Source organism: Lethenteron reissneri, chromosome 61 (genome assembly GCF_015708825.2).
Source record: "Lethenteron reissneri isolate LAM-NWPU_2019-01 chromosome 61, ASM1570882v1, whole genome shotgun sequence".
In the NCBI taxonomy this organism is placed as follows: Eukaryota; Metazoa; Chordata; class Hyperoartia; order Petromyzontiformes; family Petromyzontidae; genus Lethenteron; species Lethenteron reissneri.
In genome coordinates this window covers 6,152,684-6,180,339 of record NC_083839.1, presented here as the reverse complement: position 1 = coordinate 6,180,339, position 27,656 = coordinate 6,152,684, and the positions used below count along the sequence as shown (strand labels likewise).

Genomic DNA, 27,656 nt, shown 5'->3' with positions numbered 1-27,656 from the left:
ACTCACTCACCAACCCACTCACCCACCAACCCACTCACTCACCCACTCACTCACTCACCAGCCCACTCACCCACCAACCCACTCACCCACCAACCAACTCACTCAGCCACTCACTCACCAACCAACCCACTCACCCACCAACCCACTCACTCACTCAGCCACTCACTCACCAACCAACCCACCCACTCACCCACCAACCCACTCACCCACCAACCCACTCACTCACCCACCCACTCACTCACCAGCCCACTCACCCACCAACCCACTCACCCACCAACCCACTCACTCACTCAGCCACTCACTCACCAACCAACCCACTCACCCACCAACCCACTCACTCACTCAGCCACTCACTCACCAACCAACCCACTCACCCACCAACCCACTCACTCACTCAGCCACTCACTCACCAACCAACCCACCCACTCACCCACCAACCCACTCACCCACCAACCCACTCACTCACCCACTCACTCACTCACCAGCCCACTCACCCACCAACCCACTCACCCACCAACCCACTCACTCACTCAGCCACTCACTCACCAACCAACCCACTCACCCACCAACCCACTCACTCACTCAGCCACTCACTCACCAACCAACCCACCCACTCACCCACCAACCCACTCACCCACCAACCCACTCACTCACCACTCCACTCACCACCAGCCCACTCACCCACCAACCCACTCACTCACTCAGCCACTCACTCACCAACCAACCCACTCACCCACCAACCCACTCACTCACTCAGCCACTCACTCACCAACCAACCCACTCACCCACCAACCCACTCACTCACTCAGCCACTCACTCACCAACCAACCCACCCACTCACCCACCAACCCACTCACCCACCAACCCACTCACTCACCCACTCACTCACTCACCAGCCCACTCACCCACCAACCCACTCACCCACCAACCCACTCACTCAGCCACTCACTCACCAACCAACCCACTCACCCAACAACCCACTCACTCACTCAGCCACTCACTCACCAACCAACCCACCCACTCACCCACCAACCCACTCACCCACCAACCCACTCACTCACCCACTCACTCACCAGCCCACTCACCCACCAACCCACTCACCCACCAACCCACTCACTCACTCAGCCACTCACTCACCAACCAACCCACTCACCCACCAACCCACTCACTCACTCAGCCACTCACTCACCCACCCACTCACTCACCCACCCACCCACCCACTCACCCACCAACCCACCCACTCACTCACCCACTCACTCACCAACCCACTCACTCACTCAGCCACTCACTCACCCACCCACTCACTCACCCACCAACCCACTCTCTCCCCACCACCCTCACCACTGCTCCCTGTGTCTCTGTCTGCGCAGCGGCGTTGCCCGCGCGTTGCATCTCGGGTAAACTTGCCCTGATGACGTCAGCAGCCTGCGTCGGCTACAAACGATTCCTCGTCCGCGTTCATTTCAGGACAGTCACGATCCACGGATCGATTCACGCACAACAAAAACATCTCCGTTACAATTTATTGCAATTTTCTCGAAAGTTATAGACGGGGCCGTTACAAAATTTAACGACAAAGAGCTGAAATAGAAAGAAACAAAAGGACGAAGATAACGATAGGAGGAAGGAGGAGGGGAGGAGGAGGAAATCGATTCCCGAATCGATAACTCGACTAGTGAATCTCAGAATCGTCACGGCTCTTCTTCACTCACCCACCACACACGTGTCTGGGCCGGCATGGCGGACCTGAGTATGAAGATTCTGCGCAAGCGGCTCGCGAAAAAGAACAGCAAACTCCGGAGCACTGGCAAAGCCGCGCCAGGTGAGGGGGCAACGCCGCGCCACCGCGACCCGTCCGTGTGCGGGGGAAGAGACGCGTCCTGAGGTGGTCGGTAGGGCATTGGGGTGTACGGGGAACACGTGTGTATGGTTACGCATCAAAATCAGAATCTTTATTTCGATTTAAAGCTTCTTTCGTGACTGCAGGGATTCATCTTCTTGGTTCTTTCGGTGAAGTCACGTAGAAGGGAAGTAATAAAATAATAAAAATAAAACATAATAAAATTATTCTCACGACGTTTCGGCCACAACGCAAGCAGCCGTCCTCAGGTGAAATATATATATGCTCCAAGCTCGTGTGCTGTTTCATTCAGACTCTGTCGCCTCGACGGACCTGGTTTTTCACCTGAGGACGGCTGATTGTATTGTGGCCGAAACGTCGTGCGAATAATTTTATTATGTTTTATTTTTATTATTTTATTACTTCCCTTCTACGTGACTTCACCCAAAGAACCAAGAAGACCGCAACAGTCTGTTAAAGCTATACGGATGTGTGGGTTGTCTTTGTCAGTGCCCAGGCCTGCACCGGTCCAGGAGGAGGTGGAAGAAGGAGGAGCAGCAACAGACGCAGCGAAGGAGGAGGAGAGGGTGGCCCCAGACGTTGGGAACGCGAGCCCCTCGGCCCCCGCAGAGAACGGGAGCCAGGAAGCGCAGGGGAAGAAGCGACGGAAGAGAAAGAAGAAGCAACCAACGGGCAACGACGCGGATGGCACTGGTGAGAAGAAATTAAGAATCTTTAATTATCCTTGAGAAATCCGGTGAGCTATGAAGCTCTTTCGCAAATTGTCCAGGAGGGGCAGGTTAGTTCTATTTCAAATCATTGTAGTATTACTTTCATGCTCGCCTACCCAGGAAAGCCTTACTTGAGACTCAAGACTTTTTCAGGAGGGTCCTGGCGATGATTGCTGCGTACAATTGCAGTTGAGTAATTTGTGGCGTGATTTTTCTTTTTGTTACAGTGCGTCGCAATGTGACGTTAACACCTCCACTGGTTTCACATTTTAAATTCATAATACATTTTCACATAGCCTCAGTTATAATTGCATCTGAAAAAAAACAGAAATTTGCACAGGGCTCTAATCTCCCACAGACGTAGCTCGATAACAAGGATGCTCAGTGCATACATCAACAACATTACAAATAATTGTGGTTCAATACCTTGCTGATCTAGTCAAGGAGCATAAACCATCGCGCGAACTCCGGTCATCCTTACAGAAGTGGCTTTTGGCTAACCATCCAACAAACACGGTCACCGCATTGCACGCTTTCAGATGCGCTTCTGCGGCCGTCTGGAATGCTCTTCCTCCCAATATTAGGAAGCCACCGCAGCTACACACTTTTAAATCATCATCTAGATTGAAAACTAAATTCTTTGGAACTGCTTTTTGTGTTTAGTTTGTTGTCCTTTCCCCGCACCTCCATTTAGCACGGTTGTCTCCGTACGGTGTGTAATAAATTCAACATATGTTGTGCTCCGCTCACCCGTTCCTCTCGTCACGTTTGTTGCAGAGAGCAAGAGGCCGCGCGGCGAGGAAGTCGAGGCCGACGGGGAGAACCAAGAGCAGACGGACGACGAGAAGCGGAGTGGAGAGGGAACGGACGGGGAGACGAAGGACGGTGACAACGATGACGATGGACCCGCCCTGCCCATCGGCACCACCGGTACGACACATGGCCCCGTAACGCGCCCGGTCTCGTCGGATGCATGCCGGGAGCTAAGCAGGGGTCGAGCGTGCATAGCCCTATAGGTTCCCGGCGGGGGCTCCGCTGTGGGCAGCAGAGAAGACGTACGTTGTATTGTGCCTGACGAATAGCACATGCAGTGCACACACAATGTGGTCCCGCGTCCACCCGCGTAGCTGCATATGAATGAATTTTGGATATGTATAGGTTAGCTGCATATACAGCGCAAAAATCACACGAACCAATCCCGCATAGAACGAAGGAAACGTAGATGCCGATATGTGGAATAATTAATCTGTCCCTTCTCTATGGGATAGAACGTTGCCCCCTCTCGCACGCATTGTGTTTTCCCCAGGTGCTTTGATTTTCTCCCACGTATAAGTGCTCGTTAATTTGCTAAAAGTGTCTTTTTATATATATAGAGAACCACAGAGCTTGGGCAATTGTTGGCACTGGCTCGCCACGTGGCTGTCTTTCCAGCTTGTCTGTCGGTCCCCCTCGCACCTTGAAAGTTAAATTGATGAAACGATTAACCCTTTGTGATTCTGCTGCTGCCGTGGTTGCTTGCGGCCGTGCAGGTGCGTTTGAGGACATGTCGTTTTCGTCGCTGGCGGGGCTGGTGTCCGAGTACACGCTGAAGGCCGTGGCCGAGATGGAGTTTACCACCATGACGGAGATCCAGCACAAGAGCATCCGCCCTCTGCTCGAGGGCCGGTGAGCGAACATTGGGAAGCACGGGGGCAGCGTATGCAGTGCGCTGCAAATCTCCGCGTACGCACCAACAAACGTTCCCCATCGGGGCGGCCCAGCCGTAGCATGCTACCTCTCACCGCTTTGTTGCAGAGGTTCACACTTCGAATCTGGCAGGCCGGGTGGTGTCAGTACAGATAACAATTTAACACACAGGCTTTCGCGACCAATATTACTCATAATAACTAGTTACTACTTGAGCACACCGGTGTGCATACTGGTGTGCTCAAGTAGCAACTAATTGTCACGTTTTCTTTACATGATGCTCTTCCAAATTCACTGTGTCGGGTGGTGGAGGGTTAACTACACATATTTACATGATGTAACCCAAAAAAAAACTTTATTATGAACAGACCAATGACTGTAGCAAGTAGAAAATTCCTAAATTTGGTTTCTAATTTAGCTTTTTCCAGCTCTTGAGAGTTGAAAATATTGGTGATTGAACAGGCCATGGATACGCTCTGCAATGCATAAGATTGGTGTGCTGCTCGCTTCGGTCGCCGCTAACTAATTTCCCGCTCCTCTTGCAGGGACATCCTGGCGGCGGCACAAACGGGGAGCGGCAAGACGCTGGCGTTCCTCATCCCGGCCATCGAGCTCATCTACAAAATCAAGTTCATGCCTCGCAACGGTGGGTCTCGCACTTGCTCGCCCGCCTGCCCGTGCGCTCGACCATTGATTCCTCCACCCATGTGGAGCGCCCCGCGTACCGCGCGCTGCTGAGTGGAGCGTTTGGCATCGGAGGCAATTTTTTTATCCCATTCCGATGACGCGCAAGCGGTTGGGCGTTTGTTTTGTTTAGAGAGGCATAGCGCCTGTTGTTTTTAAAGACGTACTCACCGCAGAGGACTGTAGCGATAGGACGGCACGCTGATAGCTGGCGCCAAACTGTGCCACAAGCTCTCCCGCATGGCCTCGTGGGAGCCTCGGTACCGATAAAGTGATGGCATTCACATACGTCATCAGAATGGGGATATGTTAATCCAGCGCTGTGGAGGCAGCGAGGGGTTTGTGGGTCACATACAAATGAACGGAACTCCCTCCCTTGCCGTGCGTGTGGACATCGTTGTCTCTGCGCTTGCCAGGCAGTACAGCAAGTGGGTTAATTTCCATCTCGAGCTTACATTTTGAGTATCTCCACCCTCGCATGCCATACATGTTGTACATGCTGCAGCTTGGTCTTTTTTTTGCCAGACTTCCCGTACAACAGTGAGTTGCAATAAATGTGCGCATTCACGTGACGATCTTGCGCGAGCTGTGCGTTCGACCGACTGACCTCTTTGCGCACTCGCTCGGGTGCTTCGTCCTCGCGTGCGCCCTCTGCGGGCTGCGTGTGCGTCTGCGTGTGCAGGTACGGGCGTGCTCGTGTTGTCGCCGACACGGGAGCTCGCCATGCAGACGTACGGCGTGCTGCGCGAGCTCATGAAGCACCACGTGCACACTTACGGCCTCGTCATGGGCGGCAGCAACCGCACCGCCGAGGCGCAGAAGCTCGCCAAGGGCATCAACATCCTGGTGGCCACACCGGGCCGTCTGCTCGATCACATGCAGGTGAGAGCGTGAGAACGAGATGAGGCGGTGGGGGGCGTTCGGTCCACCCGGCTCGTTCCATTCCCAGTAGCCGATCGATTTCTAGTATTGCGTCAGGGGCACCTCTGATTAGCGAGGTTGGCTACGTACGGTGCGAAAGAAGTTCAACATACATACAAAGCGTGTCTCTTGTGAGTACGCAAGGTAAGGGAGTGAGTGGGAGATTGCATACTCGTGTGCGCCTTGCACCTCATCTCAACGGTTCATTGCGATGGGTCCCGCTGCAGGCTAGCCTCAGACAGGGGGGACCCCACGCTCCCAGCGGCAGCTGTCCCAGCGTGGCACTGCGCACGGACGCAGCGTTGGTCCCCTGCCACCGGGCGGCGAATGTGGTGGGGGAGGTTTTTGTTGCGCGGTCATTGGCAAGTCGTCAGGTGGCTTGGCGGGAGAGCGAGCGGATTGCAAATTAAAATCCACAGCCCCATCATCCCCCCCAGTGCCGAATAAAACGAGCAGCACTTTGTCGGGACGTCAGCAGTCGTTGTCCTTCAGAGAGATTTGTCTCCCCGCTAAAGAAATGTGGAATTTCCGCCGCTCGCTCCGCAGGGCCTAGTAAAACGGGAGCCGAGCTAAGCAATGCCTCGACGCTCGTTTTTAGCGGCGGGAAATTGCTTTCTCCGACTTTGACCCGACGTCGGCGCGTCCTCCTCCTGTCCCCTTCCGCAGAACACGAACACGTTCATGTACAAGAACCTGCAGTGCCTGGTGATCGACGAGGCTGACCGCATCCTGGAGGTCGGCTTCGAGGAGGAGATCAAGCAGATCATCCGCCTGCTGCCCAGTGAGTTCCGCCGCCTTCAGGCGCCGATGCCTTGGCGCCGTGCCGGTTTCCACCCGGAACGCGACCGGTTCTCATCGGGGTTAAGTGGGGGGGCGGGGTGGAGGGGGCGGGTCTGAGACCAGACCGCTTGTGGATGAGCGACCGCCAGCTTGAATGAGCTGCTGACGTCCTGCACTAACGGGCACACGGTAGAGCTCGTCACAGAAGTGGCAGTGACGCGACGCACAACCGCCTGTCTATAGCGAGGAGCCGTTTCTCCATGGCAGCCGCCAACGTCGGGAATGCAACCATCACCGTCCCTCTGCTGCTGCTAATGCACAATCGCAGTGGCGGCGTTCGGCCTACACTTGTTTTTAAGAGACGCTTAAAGGTTCCACCTCTTTCTTAAAGGCCCCATCTCGTGCCTTTCTCGTGGCACTTTTATCTTGGCTCGGCGCCTCGGGAGTCATTTGTCATTTTAATTCCGCATAATATTGTGCGTGTTGCAAATCTCTGCGTTCCAATTGTAAGCAGGACAAGAGAGCGTGGCTAATTCCTCCTCCCTCCTGGCTTCTACCTCCCTCCCCCCACCACCACCCTCCCCGCACAGAGAAACGGCAGACGATGCTGTTTTCGGCGACACAGACGCGAAAGATCGAGGATCTGGCCAAGATCTCGCTGAAGAAGGAGCCGTTGTACGTTGGCGTGGACGACCACAAAGAAACCGCCACCGTGGACGGCCTGGAGCAGGTGTGGCGCAGGCGATGCGAGCATCGTCGTCCCCCCGGTGCACCTAGCCTGGCACGAACGCCGCGGCGGTAACGTCGCCGCCGCTTCGCGCCGAATTTGGCGGCCGTCGACGATGTTGATTAAACTAAACTATACATATTTAGTATTTTACCAGGTAAGACCCACTGAGCTACGTAGCTGTCTTTTACAGAAGCGACCTAGCCACAAAGCATAGCTCAACGAATTGGGTTATGTTGAAATTGATAGAGTCCAAATACTCTAAACACATGTTGATTCTAAATGTGTAGGGAAAAGCCAAAGGACCTGGAGAAAAATTCACGCAACCACGGAGAGACAGAGACATGCAGACGACAAATATACACGCATCAGGGTTGGGATCGAACTCACGACCTCCTGTATACCAGGCGAGGTAGTTAACATCCCGGCAACGTAGCACCCCATGTTAATGTTGTGACTGGCGCTGGATTTCGGCCGGAACATCAGCGGACCCCCCCGGGGGCCCCCCTCGGCCCCCTTCCGCCGGCAGCAGCGTGAGTGATCAAACGCAGGGGCTGCGCCTTTACCCTTTAGTAACGTCGATCATGATCGGCGGCAAAGTTCCCGGTTGTTGGAGGTATGTTGGTCTCCCGTCCGGGCCTCGCCAGCGGTTGCTGTGGCCCCATTGACTGAGCGTGCGCCGGTGTGTGTCTCCCCGCCCCCCCGCAGGGCTACGTGGTGTGCCCATCGGAGAAGCGCTTCCTGCTGCTCTTCACCTTCCTCAAGAAGAACCGCAAGAAGAAGATCATGGTGTTCTTCTCCTCCTGCATGTCCGTCAAGTTCCACTACGAGCTCTTCAACTACATCGACCTCCCCGTCATGGGCATCCACGTGCGTGCACCGCCGCCACCACCGCCTCACCTCGCCACACGGGCCAACGGTTTACCGGGTCGTTGCAGAGGCTTGCAGTTCGTGGCCAGTGATCGCCCTGCTCAGTTTAGTTGTAGTTTTAAGCAGGCTAGAACTCTGAAGAGACCGTCACGGAGTCTCATTTGCACGAGTGACCGTGGCACTAGTCTGCTGCCAGGAGGCGGGCCGATGGTTACTGCCGTACGATTCCAGTTCAGTCGCTTGCGGTGTCACTTTCGATTTTGGAAAATTCGGACGGCGAAGCCGGCACACACGCAGCCTACTCTCTTATAATGACGTCAATGGATCTTACAATGCCCACTGAGAAACAGATGGCACACAGTGTTTCCCTGGTTAAAGCACACGCAGTAATACATCAGGGCCCCAAGTGTTAATTATCAGAACCTGGTTTGGCGATGGTTGCCTTGATGATGTTGTTGATTGTGACGGTGGTGGTGGTGATGCTGGTTGTGGAAGTGGTTGTGGTGATGGTGGCAATGGAGGTGATGATGATGATGATGTCAGTGGAGGCGGTGATGGTCATGATGTACAAATGTACGTAAAATTTGTTTCGCACCGTATGTTGCCAACCGTGCAAATCGGAGGTGTGGGGGAAGAACAAAAAACTAAACAAAAGCAGTTCAAAAGAAATGAGTTTTCAATCGGGCCAACTTGTTGGTCGTGATGATGGCGGTGGTGGTATTCGTGACGTGTGCCCACGCATAAGCTCACATCCCCATGCCCCCCCACAGGGCAAGCAGAAGCAGACAAAGCGCACGACAACGTTCTTCCAGTTCTGCAACGCCGACTCGGGGACGCTGCTCTGCACCGACGTGGCGGCACGCGGCCTCGACATCCCCGAGGTCGACTGGATCGTCCAGTTTGACCCCCCCGATGACCCCAAGGTACGATGACAACAACAACAATAACAACAGCGGCAGCGGCGGCCGCCGTTCGCCACCAAGTGGCGGCGATGTCCCGGAGTCACTGGTGCCATGCTAGGTGCGCGTTGAGGCGGCCGTGTGAAATGTTGAAGGGCTCGCTGGCGGTAGGTGGTCACGGGACTGACCTCCAGGCGTAATGAGATAAACGAGCAGCAGATATGTACACACGCAAATATGTGCACTCCACTTGAGCGCATGCAGGCAAACACACGTACACACAGATACCCAAGACACGCACATACGTGTACACACACACACAAGCCAGGCACACACACGTGTTCACGCACACAAGCGTACACACGCACCCCAGGCACGTACACGCACATTCGGGGCAACATCAGCGGCTGACACAGACTGGCCAGCACGTCAGCTGTACCAGAAGCATGCCGCGTGGCCCCAGTGGTGGAAGTTCACAATGGCCATGTCGGAGCGCTGGGCTGCCAACGTGCGTTTGGTTTATTCGCAGCTGATTCAAGGCTGCTTTTCCGCACACTTCCATGCCATAAACGAATGTCGCATCGAGACCCACACGCTCGCGTGGAGACCCATAGACTCACAAAGAGACCCACACAATGGGATACAGATCCATAGACTCGCATAGAGACCCACATACTCGCATAGACCCCATAGACTCACATTGAGACGCAGAGAGTCGCACACTCCTTACCAAATGAAATAAAGTCCGGGTCTTATAACAGGCATCCCAGGTGAACATTTCGTTCATGAGACGTCCCACTCATATTGGCGGCCTCCCTTCTCCCCGCGATGTGGTGGTGGTGGTCATGGTGGTGGTCGTGGTGGTGGTCGTGGCGCCGTGGTTGCGACTTCCTCCTCCGCGTGGTCATGACTCAGTGGTCGTGACTCTGTGGTCGTGACTCTGTGGTCGTGACTCTGTGGTCGTGACTCTGTGGTCGTGACTCTGTGGTCGTGACTCCGTGGTCGTGACTCCGTGGTCGTGACTCTGGTTGTGACGCCGTGTCTGCAGGAGTACATCCACCGCGTGGGCCGTACAGCGCGCGGTATCGGAGGCCGAGGCCACGCGCTGCTCATCCTGCGCCCCGAGGAGCTCGGATTCCTGCGCTACCTCAAGCAGGCGCGGGTGAGTTCCACCGAGAGACTCGCGCAGAGACCCACGAGTTCGCGCAGAGACCCACGGACTCGCGCAGAGACCCACGAGTTCATGCAGAGACCTACGGACTCGCGCAGAGACCCACGGACTCGCGCAGAGACCCACACGCTCGCGTAGAGATCCATAGACTCGCACACTCCTTACCGACTTAAATTATGTTTGACAGCCGGCACAGGTGAACGTTTAATTTGTTGTGCGAATCGACTCTCTGCCGTATCTCTACTGCATCTGTATTTGAGTGGTGCATTGGTCCGTGACCACTCCCTCACGTAACCGTGACCTCAGACGCCATATACCCTGGTGCCGCGACATGTCAATGCATGGGAGGCACGGTACGAACAATAAACGACAATGACGACGATGATGATGATGACGATCATGACAATAATCATGACGACTCTGATGACGATAATGATGATGACAATAACCATGATGACGATGGTGCCGTGTGCAGGTGCCGCTCAGCGAGTTCGAGTTCTCCTGGTCCAAGATCGCCGACATCCAGTCCCAGGTGAGCATTGGTGAGAGTTGGTGAGCGTCAGCATTTGCCACTGAGATGGATTATGCTTGGACGCACGTGAGGATACGCATGTGTGCGTGTTCAGTTGTGCAGTGGTTAGCGTGCTGCGCTACGAACCCGGCAACCCGGGTTCGATTCCCACTCACGCAGCCAATAAGAGTGGTGTTTATCTGAACCGGTTTTGGGCTGCCTCTAGGTCGACTCAGCCTCTTGCCTCACCCTCTCTCTCGTGCCCCCCCCCCCCCTCCTCACCTCGTCCTGTCTCTCACCCCACCTCACCCAGCCTCACCCTCTCTCTCGTGCCCCCCCTCGCCTCACCTCGCTTCACCATCTCGTGCCCCCCCCCCTCACCTCGCCTCACCGTCTCTTGTGCCCCCCCTCACCTCATCCTCTCTCTCGCCCCCTCCCCACTCACCACGCTGTCTCTCTCTCTCTCTCTTGTGCGCGCACCCCCCCCCCCCCCCCCCCGGTAGATGGAGAAGCTGATAGAGAAGAACTACTACCTGCACAAGTCTGCGCAGGAGGCCTACAAAGCCTACGTGCGGGCCTACGACTCTCACTCGCTCAAGCAGATCTACAACGTCTCCACGCTGGACCTGCAGAAGGCCGCGCTGTCCTTCGGGTTCCGCGTGCCGCCCTTCGTCGACCTCAGTATCCTTGCGTCGTCGTCATGGTGACGAGTAGTTAATGGATTCTGATTATGGGTCATGGTGATGGTTGTGATAATTGTTTGAGGTGATAATTATGATGTTTGGCCGTGACGTATGTACGTTGACTTTCTTTTTCGCACCTTATGTAGCCGACCGTGCTAATCTTTGGTTGTAATGATGATGGCAATGTTGCTTGGTTGGAGAACGTAGTTATAATGTCTCAGATTAGCACAGTTGGCTACGTACGGTGCGAAAGAATTTCAAAGTAGCATACATGGTGATTGTCATGGTGGTGATGATCATTGACTGGGTCACGTAGCCCACATGCCTAGCCACCGCTTGCCCAAGCAGCTTCTGGTTGGCCGGATAGTGGGGGCTAAATGGATGCGGCACGAACTGGAGAAGAGATTGACCGATGCAGTACAGAAGGATGATGGTGCTGATTGGACTTGCCGATGCCTGGTACCAGCAGTGTCAATATCGGCCACTGTGGAGGAGGTTCGTGAAGGATTCCATTGGGCAGTTGGAGGCAATCGCCCTCCAGCAACGATGGAGGGCGGAGAAGCGACACAACAACCAGTTGAGCGCTGGGCGGCTAAAATGTCACAAGTTGGCACAGCAGGGGGCACAGGCGGTGCATCTGCCAGTTACCTCAGTTAACCCCATTACACCTGGGTCTGTCCTTGTTCCTCCTGCCAGCAGCGAGCCTTGGAGACTTCACACGGCCTCAAAGTGCACCTACCATGGCACAAGTGCTTTAGTGACGTCACCTCCATTTAGTGGTGATAAGCCGTTGATCATTGGTTGTAAGGATGATTGTGGTGGAGATGATTGACGGTGATAGTGATTGGTTGTGACTGGCGATTGTAATAGTTGTGATTATATCAGGAGCTCATTTTGATGATGATCATCCATTTTCGGTGATGGCGACGTTGATGATCGTGATCGGAGATGGTGGGTCCTGAAGGGATGACTGCTGACGACGACGGTGGCGCTGATTCATTGAAACGCGCGGCGTCGTTGTCGTCATGGTGGCCATAAAAACGGTCCCGAGTCTGCACCCTGTCCAGGATTCAAACTCCTACTTCTGTTGCCACCACCGCACACGCGACCCTGACCCCCCCCCCCCCGAGGTCTCCCGCCATCACTGCACACAGTCTCAAAAGATTCCTTCACACCAACCCCTCCAGACGTGCACAGCAGCAAGGGCAAGGGCCTGCAGAAGCGCGGAGGTGGCGGTGGTTTCGGCTTCGGCCACCAGAAGAGCTGGCACGACTACGGCGCCAAGACCTACAAGCACGTGGGCAGGGCCGGCGGAGCCGTGGGCAAGGCCGGCAAGGCCGGCAAGACCGGCAAGACCAGCGGCGCCGTGGGCAAACCCGACCGGCGCCAGTTCACCCGATGAGCTGTGCCAGGCCCCCTCCCCGCCCCTCCACGCTCCCTCCCCCTCTCCGCCCCCTCCCCACCCCCTCCCCTCCCCTCCATGCCCCTCTCTGCCCCCTCCCCACCCCCTCCCCCTCCATGCCCCCTCTCCGCCCCCTCCCCACCCATTCCCCGCCAACCTCTCTGTTCGGGATGAGTTTCCATTTATACATTTCGCAGGTTATATTTGTCTTTAGGTCGTCGACGTTGCGTAAATAATTTATCGTAGTAACGTGTCACCCACGTTACTCCACTTTTGGGGGGTTGAAAACACGGATGAAGTGTCTGTGTGACGTAATTTCCCGCGACACTGTAGGATAAAACCAAATTGAATTTGGCATCGACTGGAATGTACTCATTCGTACTGGTCGCGAAAGTCTTCGTGCCAAACTGAAATATCGTACGTTAGACGTGGCTTTCAACATTTTATAGATTTTAGTGTCGTTTATCAACCCATCCCGATGTGTTTCCTTATTCAGACAACTCAGGGAGACACCTATGTCTCATTGTTGTCCCCCAATCCAGCAGTGGAAATTCCACATTCCCAGGGCAGGGGCCAGTCAGACTTCACTCAGTGGGTGGTAGCGCTCGTACTCCTCTACTTCGTGTCACGCCCTTCCCACAGCCATCCGTGTTGTCGGATCGAATCCAGGTTCAAGACCTCTCTTAACTCTGCCTATAACTAACTTGTTTATATATGTGTATAACAAATAAAAAACAACTCCTTTTGCCAGAATGTCAACATCACTATCGTGTGAATTTTCTTCAACAGCGGTTGCGATTTGGATGTGGCTATGCATCGCAATCCCAGCCACGGCTATCATCGGTGGCGCGTGTTGTATGGACTGAACCGAGTCCTGTCCCTCGCGGCCTGCACCAGACCACACCGACAAGCGTGGTGATGGCAGCGTGCGGTCAACTTTAGCAGCCCCCTGCCTTGACTGCGTAGGGAGGCTCTTATCCAGCAGTGGATTGACACAAGGTTTATCACACGCACACAGGTGTATGTGTGTGTTATCACTCGATTAACTGAACCGGTCCGTCCCCTAGGTCGACTAAGCCTCAAATTAGTACCTCGTGTTGAGTGTAAACACATTTTTTATTTTAACAGGTAAGGCCCACAACTGTAGCTTTTTCAGAAGCGACCTGGATAAATGATAGCCCAACGAAGTGGCTTATTGTGGAAATGTGTAACAGCAGCCAAATACGATGAATGCATGTTTCTAGATGTGGAGGAAAACACCAGATGACCCAGAGAAAAATCCACGTGACCACGGGGAGAACATGCAAACTCCAAATAAAGAGGTGTCAGGGTCAGGATTGGACCCACACACTGGAATATTGGCCATCGACTAACATTGCCCCATAGGCGAATATGGCCCATAGACTACCACTGCCCATAGATTTACATTGCACATGAACCATAATTGTCCTTATTGCCGATAGACCAGTATGGTTCCACAGCCACGGGAAGGGCATTTCACAGCTCATCTTGCAGTGATCCAGTGCTGGCTTACAGGCAGCCGCGTGCAGCGCAGCCGCCACCACCACCTGGTCAAAACTGCGAATAGTCCGGCACTGCCTGACCTTTCAACCCACGTGCTGGAAGGTTCGGGAATTCAGTTTCTAACAAGCCCCCATCAGTTAAATAAACAGCATTTGTTCCAATTCAAAACGAGCATTTGATAGCTGGGAAAGGGGCCGTCACAGCATGCCCTATACTGGCACGAGAGATCAGAATTTAAAAAAGGAAACGGCTAACCATTGTCACCTTACACATTTTTATTATTTTCTTATTAAAAATATCAAATTGCAATGAAACCGGCTCGAGCCGTCTGGAGAAAAGGCAGCCAGCCCGTGGCACTGGGATTGGACCGCAATTCCATAACCGAATGGCAGCGCTCATCCGGCAGCGCTCATCTAGCAGCGGATTGACACAGTGGGCGAGGCCGTGGGGTCCCCTCCAAGGTGCAGGATTCCGTCATTCTCAGCTGCCCTGGGTTAACACAGTGGCAGTGCAGCTGTTGCTCTTTACATCAACCGTACGCAGAGTAAGCGGTGGTTGGTGGTGGTGTGTTAATAAGCCAACCGGTTCGCACGGTTGGCTACGTACGGTGCGAAAGGAGTTCAACATACGAGCAGCGGTTGGTGTAAGTGGTGCGACTCCAACCGCAGCGGCTCGAGTTGGATTCCTCAGTCACGGCTCTCATCATCGCTCCCTCCCTCCCCTTCTACCCTCCAACATCACCAACCCGTACCGACTCACCGGCGGTGAAGTATGGTCAAACGACCGGTCAGCGGTTAAAGGGCACGCGACACGTGCGTATTTTTGTATTGTAGCGTTCAGACCCGCCCCTACTGCGACATGTGGAAAAGAGCATTAAAGCTCATCGGATTCCTCCTTTATATTAAGTTCGCTTGCTTGCTTGCTTGCGTGCTTGCGTGCTTGCTTGCTTACGAACGTGCAAATCTTTCGGTCGTTTTTTAACCCACTTCCCGTGATCCAATCGAGCTGACATTTTGCACACAGACTCGTTGTGCGTGACAATTAATTTTCGTGAAATTTTTTTCCAAAATTTTACACTTTTTAGGAATTTTTTTTATATGTAATTACCAATTGCTTAATGGTGGCAGACAATCATCTGACCCATAGGTGGCAGCCATCTCAAGCCAAAGGACGAGATGACTCTAGCCGCCACGCACATAAAGGATTTATAGTGAAAAACTTTGTTTTTACCGGTTAATTTTTATCGACGCCAATTCTCAATCTTGAATCTCACGCGCAAAGGATCACGTTTGCTTCCATTTTTTTTTAAAGAGAGGGATATCCAATTACAGATACTCCACCGAGATAGAGGTCACATCGGCTGGGTGCGTCGTTGCATGCTCTACGCAAATCACATCGGCTGTCAGAGTCTCAAGGCTCTCTCTCTCAGGAGGGTCCTGCCAAGTTTTTGCAGTGGGGGGGGGGGGGGGGGGCAGGGGGGGCAGGGGGGTGGTGTTGTTGCCACATCTAATCCCAATTCAGTGAACTTGTCGATACGTTTTTCAGCATGAGGGATGCTTGGCATCGGCGCCAGGTAACTCAACTATTTTTTATTATTTTAGCAGATAAGGCCCACTGAGCTAACCGCTCTTTCTCAGAAGTGACCTGGCCACAAATAATAGCCCAAATGAAGTGGCTTATGGTCATGTGGAAATTTATCAAATCTAAACAAACGCACGTCTATTTTTAAATGTGGAGGGAAAAACTGTAGGGGCCGGCGAAAAATCCACACGACCACGAGGAGAGACACGCAAACTCCAAATATACAGCAGGCGTCGGGGTCGCGATGGAACCCACGACCTCCTGTATACTGGGCGAGGTAGTTAACATCTCCTAGCCACTGCGGCGCCACCATAACGACGGGAGGCTGCCCGGAGCGCGCTGCCAGTCCGCGTCATCATCGGCGCCGTCAACAAAAGGCCAACGGCTACAGCCACCGGCGGCTTCTGAATGCCACGTCAAGTGAACGTCGAGCAAAATCGGGTGCTGCTCTATAAATCTTTTTCAAAAAAATCATCGAGCGCAAATTGAAAGCAGGAATTGCAAGTCCGTGCCACTTCTCATGGCGTTTACCCTGGATGGCTGGAGCCAGCGAGTTGGGGTGCGACAGAGGCGAATGAGACGCACGCTTTGGCTCCAGTGGCCAATGGAAAACCACCCGTGCTATGGTGGCCCCTCACTGGCTCAGCACGGGTGGAGGGTATTCGAGTGCTCAGCTGACAATTGAAATCCCAGTCAGCAGATGACTTTGCTCTCAAAAGGCATCATTCCTCGGGGGAGAGTTGTATATAATCACTGCCACTTTGTGGGTGGCCAATAGTGGTCATTATGTCGAGATTGGCCCCTGCCATAGGAATGTGGAATTTTGACAAACTCATCCCGGGGGCCGCCAACAACACATTTGGCGGGAGTTAGAGAGATGGGCGAAGCTCGAAGAATGTACGATGGTTACGGCACAAATCTCCAGAGACGCTAAATCTGACCGATTGTGTTCACCAGAAAGAAAACAAGAACGAGCGACACATCTCCTGGAAGATCTCCACGTGCAACGAGCCGTGCCGCTCCTCCCTGGGACTGCGTGGGGGGTGGCGGTCCACGGCAGCGCCGAGTCGCTGCTGCGCAACCGTTGTGATCCGTGCGACGAGATGTCCGCTACGTGCCGGTATCATCGCTTGCTGCTTGTTAAGAGGCCGGTGTGCTCATGTTGTCCGCGTGTCGTCCGCGTGTCCACGTGTTGCCTGCTTGTTCACGCGTCATCCGTGTGTCATCTGCGTGTCGTCAGCATGTCATCTGCGTGTCCACGTGTCGTCCACGTGTCGTCCGCGTGTCGTCCACTGTGTCTACGTGTCGTCCGCGTGTCGCCCGTGTGTCATCTGTGTGTCATCTGCGTGTCCACGTGTCGTCCACATGTCGTCTGCTGTGTCTACGTGTCGTCTGTGTGTCATCTGCGTGTCGTCTGTGTGTCATCTGCGTGTCCACGTGTCGTCCGCATGTCGTCCGCTGTGTCTACGTGTCGTCCGCGTGTCGCCCATGTGTCATCTGTGTGTCACCTGTGTGTCATCTGTGTGTCATCTGTATGTCACCTGTGTCATCCGTGTGTCATCCGTGTGTCATCTGTGTCGTCTCTGTGTCGTCTGTGTGTCGTCTGTGTCATCTGTGTCATCCGTGTGTCGTCCGTGTGTCGTCCGTGTGTCTTCTGTGTGTCGTCCGCATATTCTCGTGTCCGTGTCATTAACTGGAGAAGCCCCCCCCCCCCCACTTCAGAGTTCGTCGTGCGGAACGTGCAACGTGTGCTCGCAGTAATCTGCAAAGAAACAAAAACGAGGTTACTCGAGGGTTCTGTGTTGTTTTTATAGTTTTCCCCAAAATTATATTCTGATTCTAATGGATCCATAGACGCAAAGAATCCATTCGGATCTCGCGTAGAGAAGTGCAACTCCTCCGCCCACGGAAGAAGATATCACAGAAAAATTTTGGTAGTTCTGTTTTTCTGTTTTGTTTGTTGTCCTTTCCCCATACTTCCAATCAGCACGGCTGGCTACGTACGGTGCGAAAGAAGTTTAACATACACACAGTTCATCGCATCACGGACAAAGAGATTTTTTAAATTCCCAGAACCGAGTGAAGTGCAGACGGGGTTGTTACGCGAGTTTAACCAGGCAAGGTTCATGGAGTCTGAAGACTCCTTTTCAAGAGGATCCTGGCAAGATTTCCCAGTAGGGGGCAATGCTGCTGCTGCTGTGTAACATGAATGGAGTAATTTTCAGGTGATTCTTCAGCACTGGGGATGTTTTGGCCAATACCAGTTCCAGTGAATGGTTTTATTTTAGCTATGGGAGGACACCCATAGAGAACATACAAACCCCACACACAATCTCAAACAAAGATCCCCCGTATAGCCTGTTACAGACTGTTGGGGCAATTGCTGTTAGCGATCAGCACCAATGAAGGCTGTAATGGCACACGAGGGGGTGGGTAGCTAACAACGCCTGGCTGCCATTGTCTCCTCAGTGCTGATGTTTACACACTGCACCAGGTAATCATTTGAGTCGAGGGGAGGCCCAGGACCGGTTCAGATAATCATCACCGGTGTTGACCATGAGCGGGAATCGAGCCTGGGTCACCGGATTCGTAGTGCAGCCTGCTGACTGCTGCACTGCCACTCCCCACACACATACACACCCCCACACACACCCACACTCTCTCACACCACACAAACACCCACACACACACACCCACACCCACACACACACTCTCTCACACCACACAAACACCCACACACCCACACACACCCACTCTCTCACACACACCCACACACACAAAAACCCACACACACCCACACACACAAAAACCCACACACACCCACACACACCCACGCACACAAACACCCACAAACACCCACACACACACACCCACAAACACCCACACACACACACTCTCTCACACCGTCATGCACTCGCTCTGCGGAACAGGGGGAACAGAGGACATAGAAAAGCCCAATACGCGTAAAGGCGCCATCGTCGGTAATTTAACCCAGGCCCCTCCTTGGTGCGATGCGCGAGCGTCACCACTGCGCCGCCGCCGCCGCCGCCACCACCACCTACTACTACGCGTGTAAAACGATCGCAAGCCACTCTGGCCGTGAGCGTGTGTACCCTGGCGCGGCTAGCGACAACAACGTGTGTAACCGGACGGCGCTCGCCCGGCCGTAAACACACACGCGCGGCATCGGCCCCATGTTTGCTCTGCCGGCAGCTGGGACGACCGCCGTCTTGTCGTCTTGCCGCAGCGTAACCGGGAACCGGCCGCAAGAACCACCCCGACGCTGACAAGATTACCCGACGAACTGCTACACGGGAAACGTGCGGCAACGTCCGCGCCTCCGTAGCACTCGATCGGGCGACGCGTCCAACTCGCGAAATACACGCACTGAGACATATTGACAGGTCCCTCACGAAAAGGGGTCTTGAGACTCGGTGAAGCTCTCCTGGGTAAACAACCAGAATAATAATTGAGCGTTTTGTCCACGGCCTTCCAACGTGGACACAATCTTACCGATTCGTAGATCATCCCGAAATGGTAACAAGCTCAGCCAGTGACCAATCACAAGGCGGTGCGCTATTGTGCAATGCGGTGTGGTGGTGACACGTGACGCGCAAGGCATGATGGGAGCACCAAGCAAGTGGCCACCATAGCATTGTTTTCGCGTCTAGAAATTTCCTTTTTTGTGAATTAGCCGGGCAGCGGTGGCTACGCATTCCCAGCCACGTGGAGGCGAGGGTTGGCCGATCACACAAATCTTGTCGAAATTCAAGTGTCATTTTTTTTTTAAATAGCCGAGGATCAAATCACCCAGAATGTCCCCCAAAGCTCTGCCGTCCTCTACATGTGAAGGTGTTATTGGCCAATTGATTTGTTTTCCAAGTGGGAGAAAACCGGAGCACCCGGATAAAACCCCACAAGTGCGAGGGAGCAACACTCTATCCCATGCAGATCAAAACAGGTGGAGTCCACATTTCTACCCACGGATAGGAAGGGAGTTTCCGCAACCTTCACTGCTGTACGAATGTTAAAGTTACATGTAAAATGTTGAACTTCTTTCGCACTGTACGTAGCCAACCGTGCTAATCGTGGGTGCGGACTCGCTGCTGCTTAACCACCACTGCCACACGGCTCACGTTCGGGCGGGGGGGGGGAGTTTGAGACTTGCCGGATTTTTTGCTGCACAGCTTGTCGGCGACATGGTCTGTCTCGTGAACGAAGAGCGAGATGATGTCGTCCTCAAACTCCTCCGCAATGTTCTCGCACTGTAAACCCGGCGGGGGTGGGGGGGCGCACAGAGAGCCGTCGTCTTTAAAATACCCAGAGCACCCTGTGCAGCCGCAACGTCATTTCGCGCGGGAGTTGGTTAGACGTCGCTGCCCGTTGCCACTCGGCAGCGAGATGTCAAATCACTCGCCAGGTATGCAGGAGGTCGTGGGTTCGATCCCAACCCTGATGGATGCCTGTTGTATATTTGGAGTTTGCCTGTTCTCTCTCTCTCTCTCCCCGTGGTCCTGTGGATTTTTTATCCAGATCCTCTGGTGTTTCCCTCCACATTTTGAATCAACGTGCATGTTGAGTAATTGGCTGCTATCTAACCTATATAATTCATTTTTTGTCCGTCCGTCCGTCCGCGTACGCTCCCTACCGGGGGATTTAGCTCTCGGACCGTGGGGTTCGACGAGATTAAATTTTGCAGGTGGGCACGCCCCCGGCCCCGCGGTAAACTTAGGCATTTCCGATTTTTCGTCTCTAAACTTTAAATCGGACCGATTATCGATTTAGTGCGATTTATCTTTATTTATTTATTTAACGCTTTTTTTATTTATTTACTCTTGCTGAGGGAGAGTGGTGAGGGTGAATGGTGAGGGTGAGTGGTGAGTGGTGAGGGTGAGTGACAAGTGGTGAGGGTGAGTGGTGATTGGTGAGGGTGTGATTGGTGAGGATGAGTGGTGAGTAGTGAGGGTGAGTGGGGAGGGTGAGTGGCGGTTGTGAGTGGTGATTAGTGAGGGGTGAGGTTGAGTGGTGAGGGTGAGTGGTGAGCGGTGAGGGTGAGCAGTGAGGGTGAGTGGTAATTAGTGAGGGTGTGATTGGTGAGGATGAGTGGTGAGTGGTGAGGTGAGTAGTGAGGGTGAGTGGTGAGCGGTGAGGGTGAGTGGTTGTTGTGAGGGTGAGTGGTGAGTGGTGAGAGTGAGTGGTGAGGGTGAGTGGTGAGCGTGAGTGGTGAGGGTGAGTGGTGATTGTTGAGGGTGTGATTGGTGAGGATGAGTGGTGAGTAGTGAGGGTGAGTGGTGAGGGTGAGTGGTGAGGGTGAGTGGTGAGGGTGAGTGTTGAGTGGTGAGGGTGAGTGGCGGTTATGAGTGGTGATTAGTGAGGGGTGAGTGGTGAGGGTGAGCGTGAGTGGTGAGGATGAGCAGTGCGGGTGAGTGGTGATTGGTGAGGGTGTGATTGGTGAGGATGAGTGGTGAGTGGTCAGGGTGAGTGGTGAGGGGTGAGTGGTGAGCGTGAGTGGTGAGGGGTGAGGGTGAGTGCTGAGTGGTGAGGGTGAGTGGTGAGAGAGTGGTTAGTTTTGAGGGTGAGTGGTGAGGTTGAGTGGTGAGGGTTAGTGGAGAGTGGTGAGTGGTGATTGGTCAGTGGTGATTGGAGAGGATGAATGGTGAGTAGTGAGGGTGAGGTTGTGTGGTGAGGGTGAGTGGTGGTTGTGACAGTGAGTGGTGAGGGTGAGTGGTGAGGGAGATTGGTGAGGGAGATTGGTGAGGGAGATTGGTGAGTGGTGAGTTGTGAGGGTGAATGGTGAATAGTGAGTGGGAGTGGTGAGTAGTGAGGATGAGTGGTAAGGGTGAGTTGTGAGTGGTGAATGGTGAGGGTGAATGATGAGTACAGTCAATATGCACTGCTGTAATCATAGCAGGTACCACCACCACAGAATGTACTCCTCTCATCATAGCAGATACCACCACAGCAGTATGCACTGCTGTAATCATAGCAGGTACCAACACAGCAGTATGCACTGCTGTCACCATAGCAGGTACCACCACAGTATGTACTGCTGTCGTCATAGCAGGTACCAACACAGCAGTATGCACTGCTGTAGTGATAGCAGGTACGACCTCAGTCGGTATACACTGCTGTAGCGATAGTAGATACTGCTATCGAGTTGGTAGATACCACTATAGTAAATACTAAAACAGTCAGTATATACTACTATACAGTCAGTACATACTACCACGGTGAGTAGCTACTAGAGTCAGTATATACTATTATAGAGTGAGTAGATACTGCTATAGATTTTATAGTTACTACTATAGTCAGTGGATACAACTATAGAGTCAGCAGATACTATACAGTTAGTCGTTACGAGTATATAGTCGGTAGATACTACTGTAGGCCCAGTAAATACTACTATGGTCAGTAGTTATTCCAGTCACTAAATACTACTACACAGTCAGTAGCTACTACTGGCTCAGTAGATACTACGGTACAGTCAGTAGATACTACTACAGAGTCAATAGATACCACTTTCTCTGTTGTATGTAAGGTGTTGTTAGTATATATACCTACGAGGGGTAAAGATATTTTTTGAGGGGGGGGGGAGACCGCAATTTTCGGAAACCTTTTGACATCAACTATTTACCCCACACTTTCTACAACTTTTTGGACTTGTGAAAGCCTCTTATATATTTGTTGGTGGAGAAATGTACAAACAGCCCACCGGGCTTTGACAATACCTTAGTATCTGTGTATATATATGTAAGGTTTTTAAGAAATATATTTTTCACCCGGGCAAAGCCGGGTACTTCCGCTAGTAAATATATAAATGCTAGACAAATCGCAGCAGCTGCAACATCGCCCCCCTACTCCTCCAAAACCCTGGCAGGACCTTCCTCAAAAACAGTCTTTAGTCTCGGCAAAGCCGACTGGAGTTCGCGTGATGGTTTATGCTCTTTGACGAGATCAGCAAGGTATCGTGGTTCACTTGTGGCAAGCACTTTGTGTGTAATGAGTGCGACCTTATAAGCGCCACGACTTCTCCACTACCCATCGCCTTCCTCGTCCCTCTCCCCTCTCCACGATGACGAGAACAAACAGCAACAGAATCGTCTCGCATCGTCCAGCAGGCCGGGGGGTGCAGGGGACCGGTGGCAGCGGGAACCCACAGCGAACTTGAGCATGGTGCCCATGTCGCCGCTGATGGTGACGTTGGTCAGGTCGAGCTTCTCGCCGGGACGGGCGGTCGTGCGCACGAACGAGCGCGGCTTCCCCGAGCCGGCGTCCACCTCGGCGTAGTCGCCCACGCGCTGGCACACGCCCTCCAGCACCTCCAGCAGGTGGGCCTCCGAGCGGGCAAAAGGCACCTGGCGGTGGAAGGGGGGTGGGGGCCGAGGGGGGGCGACAGCGGCCACGGCACGGCGACGTGACGACTGGTTGTGTGGCGACGGTTGGTTGGGGGGGAAGGGGGGAGGCGTACGTCATCGAAACGGAACTAGAAGGAAAACTGATGACGTACGCATACGTACGTCATCGGAATGGGAAAGGGTTAATGTACAGGGGAAGTTGATTCCAGTAGTGGGGTGCAGCAAGAAAGGAGGGAGATCGAAAAGGGGATTGGGTATAGAGAGCGACAAAGCGAGAATATTAAGAAGGAAAAGACTGAGAGGGGGCTTTGGTCACGGAGCGGAGGTGGGCACGAGATGATTGACGTGGGTTCACCTCGGTGGTGTCCTGGGTTCCGTCGGGGTTGATGCGGAAGGAGCCCACCTGGATGGTTTTCTTGGGGTCCACCTGGCCTACCTCCCACGTCACCTCGTCCACCAGCGCTCGGCAAGCTGAGCACCCCCACAAACAACGACGACGATGATGACGACAACGAAGACCATCATCATTACTTCAATCCAAGCTGAGATACCTATATCGTGTCATGTCTGGAGTGGCACCCAGTGCTGCACCTGATAGTGAAGCAGCAGTCAGGGTGACTAATGATGATGCAGTGCTCACTCATCCACCCACCGGATAGAATTCAGAGTAAAACAGCAGCCGGGACCATTGATGATGCAGCACTTACTGATTCACTCCAATCACTCGCTCGCTCACTCACTCACCCACTGGATATAATTCATAGTGAAGCAGCAGACGGGGCGATTGGTAACCCCAATTATATACTCACCTCCTTGTCACTCTTCTATCGCTACTACCATAGCTGCTGTTCCCGTGAACTCCACTCACCGATTCCTATCCGCCAATCGTGAAAACTTGGTCAACCAGACACCGACTCATCTTCTTGGTTCTTTCGGTAAAGTCACGTTGAAGGGAAATAATAAAATAATAAAAGTAAAACATAATAAAATAATTCTCACGACGTTTCGGCCACAACGCAAGCAGCCGTCCTCAGGTGACTTTACGGAAAGAACCAAGAAGATGAATCCCTGCAGTCACGAAAGCTTTAAATCGAAACAGACACCGACTGTTTCGTCTCACCTACCACACAGTGTTCAGCTACCACCACCACCACCACACTGCAGGTGATAAATATAATAACTCACTCACCCACTCACTCACCGCACTACAGATCACAACACTTCCATTTCTGATTATTTCCCACGTTATGCAAACCAGGGGTCATCTCCGATTATCTGTGCCGTCACCTCTTGCTGTACTCCGCACCACTGATTAGCCCGGTTGGCTACGTACGGGACAAAAGAAGTTCAGCGTACATACATATACAGCACAACGCATGCCTCACTGCCACTGTCTTAGTAGTACCGATATTCCTTCAAAATAATACCCGCCATGGTACTCATTTTAGGCTCAGTCGACCTAGCGGGGAGTAGAGGGAGTCCAGGTCAGGTTTCAGACACCAGATACAACTGACATTGGCCACGGTGGGGGAATTAGGGTTGCCACATTTTATTCTCACGGCAGCCAAACCCAGACATATTTCTCAGCCGGCACTCCGTCCAGCATCAGAACCGAGCAGTGTCAATTGCGATGACGCCCAAAGTAACGCAGGTACCAGGTTCTTGGTACAAATCAATTTCTTCCACCCGGACACAGATGCCAATTCCCGATCGCATTGGCCAATTCTCCGACACGTAAGCAAATTTTCGGACCGTCAAACCCGGACAGGTGGTAACCGTAGTGGGTGGATAAGTGGGCGAGTGAGTGAATGGGTGAGGGTTGAGCGATTCGGTGGACAGGTGAGTGGGTCAACGAGTCCGCCTAAGTGTATCAAAGCAGAGCAGTAACCTGAAATAAAGTTCAACACAATGCCGATAGCAGATCTCGGTAAAAATCAATTCCTGCCACCCAAACACAGAAGCCGATTACGGGGACTGTCCGGGTTCAAGCCAGACAGGTGGCTACACCAGTGGTTGGGTGGGTGGGTGAGTTACTGCATGACTTGATACATGAATGAGTTACTGCGTTACTTGATACATTAATGAGCGGATAAGCAAGTGAGTGGGTGAATTACTGAATGACTTCATAAATGAATAAGTGAATGAATCGGTAAATAGGTAACTGCGACTTGATAAATGAGTGAATAAATGAGTAGATGAGTTACTGCGTGACTTGATAAATGAACAAGTCAACGACTGAGTGGGCGAGCGAGTGGGTCCCGAGAATCGATCCCAAGTTGTCGACTTGGTGAACCACGACATCACCGAGAGCGCTTGCGCCAGGCTAGGTACACCTTGAGGCCTCACACACACAGACAACACAATACACCGGCCCATGCTCACCTCCACAGTACAGACCGTAGTCCTTCTTGGCAGCCCCCGGCGTGGAAAGCATCAGCAGCGCAGAGGCGCTCAGCAGCAGCAAGGTCGGCAAACTCATGGCGCCTCCTCCTCACTCGAGCTCTGGTGAAGCCGAGAGCAGATCAACAACTCAGCTCAACAGCCCAAGGACCAGGAGTTCAGCGGATCTGCCACAGCCGGGGAGTGTGGGTGTAGAGAGTACACACTGCTGTAAGATTACACGCCGTGTGAGAGTACACGCTGCTGTGTGTATACTATGAGTAGACTGTGTGTGTGAGTACACGTGCTGTGTGAGTACACTGTGTGTGAGTACACGTGCTGTGTGTGTGAGTACACCGTGTGAGTACACTGTGTGTGTGAGTACACTGTGTGTGCGAGTACACTGTATGAGTACACTGTGTGAGTGAGTACACTGTGTGAGTACACTGTGTATGAGAGTACACTGTGTATGAGAGTACACTGTGTATGAGAGTACACTGTGTATGAGAGTACACTGTGTATGAGAGTACACTGTGTATGAGAGTACACGTGCTGTGTGTATGAGTACAGTACACTGTGTGTATGAGTACAGTACACGTGCTGTGTATGAGTACAGTACACTGTGTGTATGAGTACGCGTGTTGTACTGTACACGTTGTCAGCAGTTAGCGGCGTGGAACGCGGCGCACAGGCGACACGTGTCAGCCTCGTCACGTGACTTCAACCAGCTGGGGGGAGGGGCCTCGCGCGCGAGGACCCCCACTCCCCTGAGCTGCCCTCCCGTGCGCCTGATTTCTAAACACTTTTATTCACATCAAGCTACATAAGTATAACCCGTAAAAACAAAGTTTTTCACTCTAAATCCTTTATATGCGTGGCGGCTAGAGTCCTCTCGTCCTCTGGCTTGAGATGGCTGCCACCTATGGGTCAGATGATTGTCTGCCAGTATTAAGCAATTGGTAATTAAATATTTAATTTGTTTTCCCTAAACAGTGTAAAATTTTGGAAAAAAATTTTCACGAACATTAATTGTCTCGCACAACGAGTCTGTGTGCAAAATGTCAGCTCGATTGGATCACGGGAAGTGGGTTAAAAAACGACCGAAAGGTTTGCACGGTCGTAAGCAAGCAAGCACGCAAGCAAGCAAGCGAACTTAATATAAAGGATTTAATAAAAAATAAAACATAATACAATAATTCTCACGACGTTTCGGCCACAACGCAAGCAGCCGTCCTCAGGTGAAGACCAGGTCTGTCTGAGTTTAAGATATGTTTTCTAATTTTACATGTTATCAATAAAAAGGGAAGTACATTTAACCTCAGTTACTGTTTAGCATTACAATTGTTTCTTCTTGATACAACACGGGTGGATATGTTTACACCATGGTTATTAACCAGGTAAAACATTTAAACCCTTATTAACAGGTTGCCTTTAGAGGCTGACTCCTCTGCTTGATGACGACCGCCTGTTGTTGCGTTCGAAACGTCGTTATTTATTAAATCCTTTATATTACGTTCGCTTCCTTGCTTGCGTGCTTGCGTGCTTGCTTGCTTGCTTACGACCGTGCAAATCTTTCGGTCGCTTTTTAACCCACTTCCCGTGATCTAATCGAGCTGACATTTTGCACACAGACTCGTTGTGCGAGACAATTCATGTTCGTGAAAAAATTTTCCCTAAATTGTACACTATTTAGGGAAAACAAATTAAATATTTAATTACCAATTGCTTAATACTGGCAGACAATCATCTGACCCATAGATTGCAGCCATCTCAAGCCAGAGGACGAGAGAACTCTAGCCGCCACGCATATAAAGGGTTTAGAGTGAAAAACTTTGTTTTTACGGGTTATACTTATTTTTCTACCTATGTGACTTTACCGAAAGAACCACAGAGTATTGATCCCTGCAGTCAC

At 52.6% G+C, this 27,656-nt stretch overlaps 2 protein-coding genes across 3 annotated transcripts; one reads left to right on the top strand and one right to left on the bottom strand.

Annotated features, from left to right (window-relative positions):
* The first annotated feature begins 1,693 nt into the window (after positions 1-1,693).
* On the top strand, positions 1,694-13,658 carry DDX18 (DEAD-box helicase 18). Its single transcript, XM_061576620.1, has 14 exons — positions 1,694-1,822; positions 2,351-2,554; positions 3,349-3,501; positions 4,101-4,236; positions 4,803-4,903; positions 5,624-5,823; positions 6,529-6,643; positions 7,233-7,372; positions 8,078-8,239; positions 9,010-9,162; positions 10,187-10,300; positions 10,785-10,841; positions 11,324-11,501; positions 12,691-13,658. Exons 1-14 carry the CDS (start codon positions 1,738-1,740, stop codon positions 12,903-12,905), a joined length of 2,013 nt encoding a protein of 670 aa, XP_061432604.1. The 5' UTR covers positions 1,694-1,737; the 3' UTR covers positions 12,906-13,658.
* Positions 13,659-16,945: 3,287 nt separating this feature from the next.
* Positions 16,946-26,485, bottom strand: LOC133358399 (protein canopy homolog 2-like). Of its 2 annotated transcripts, none has more exons than XM_061576720.1 (6): positions 26,397-26,485; positions 25,748-25,867; positions 23,721-23,836; positions 23,168-23,365; positions 20,179-20,275; positions 16,946-17,772 (listed from the first exon to the last, which is right to left on the bottom strand). In XM_061576720.1, exons 2-6 carry the CDS (start codon positions 25,842-25,844, stop codon positions 17,729-17,731), a joined length of 552 nt encoding a protein of 183 aa, XP_061432704.1. In that variant the 5' UTR covers positions 25,845-25,867; positions 26,397-26,485; the 3' UTR covers positions 16,946-17,728. The 2 variants fall into 2 exon arrangements, with proteins under 2 accessions (XP_061432704.1, XP_061432703.1); XM_061576719.1 differs by having other exon boundaries at positions 25,748-25,932; positions 26,397-26,461.
* Between the last annotated feature and the right edge of the window lie 1,171 nt (positions 26,486-27,656).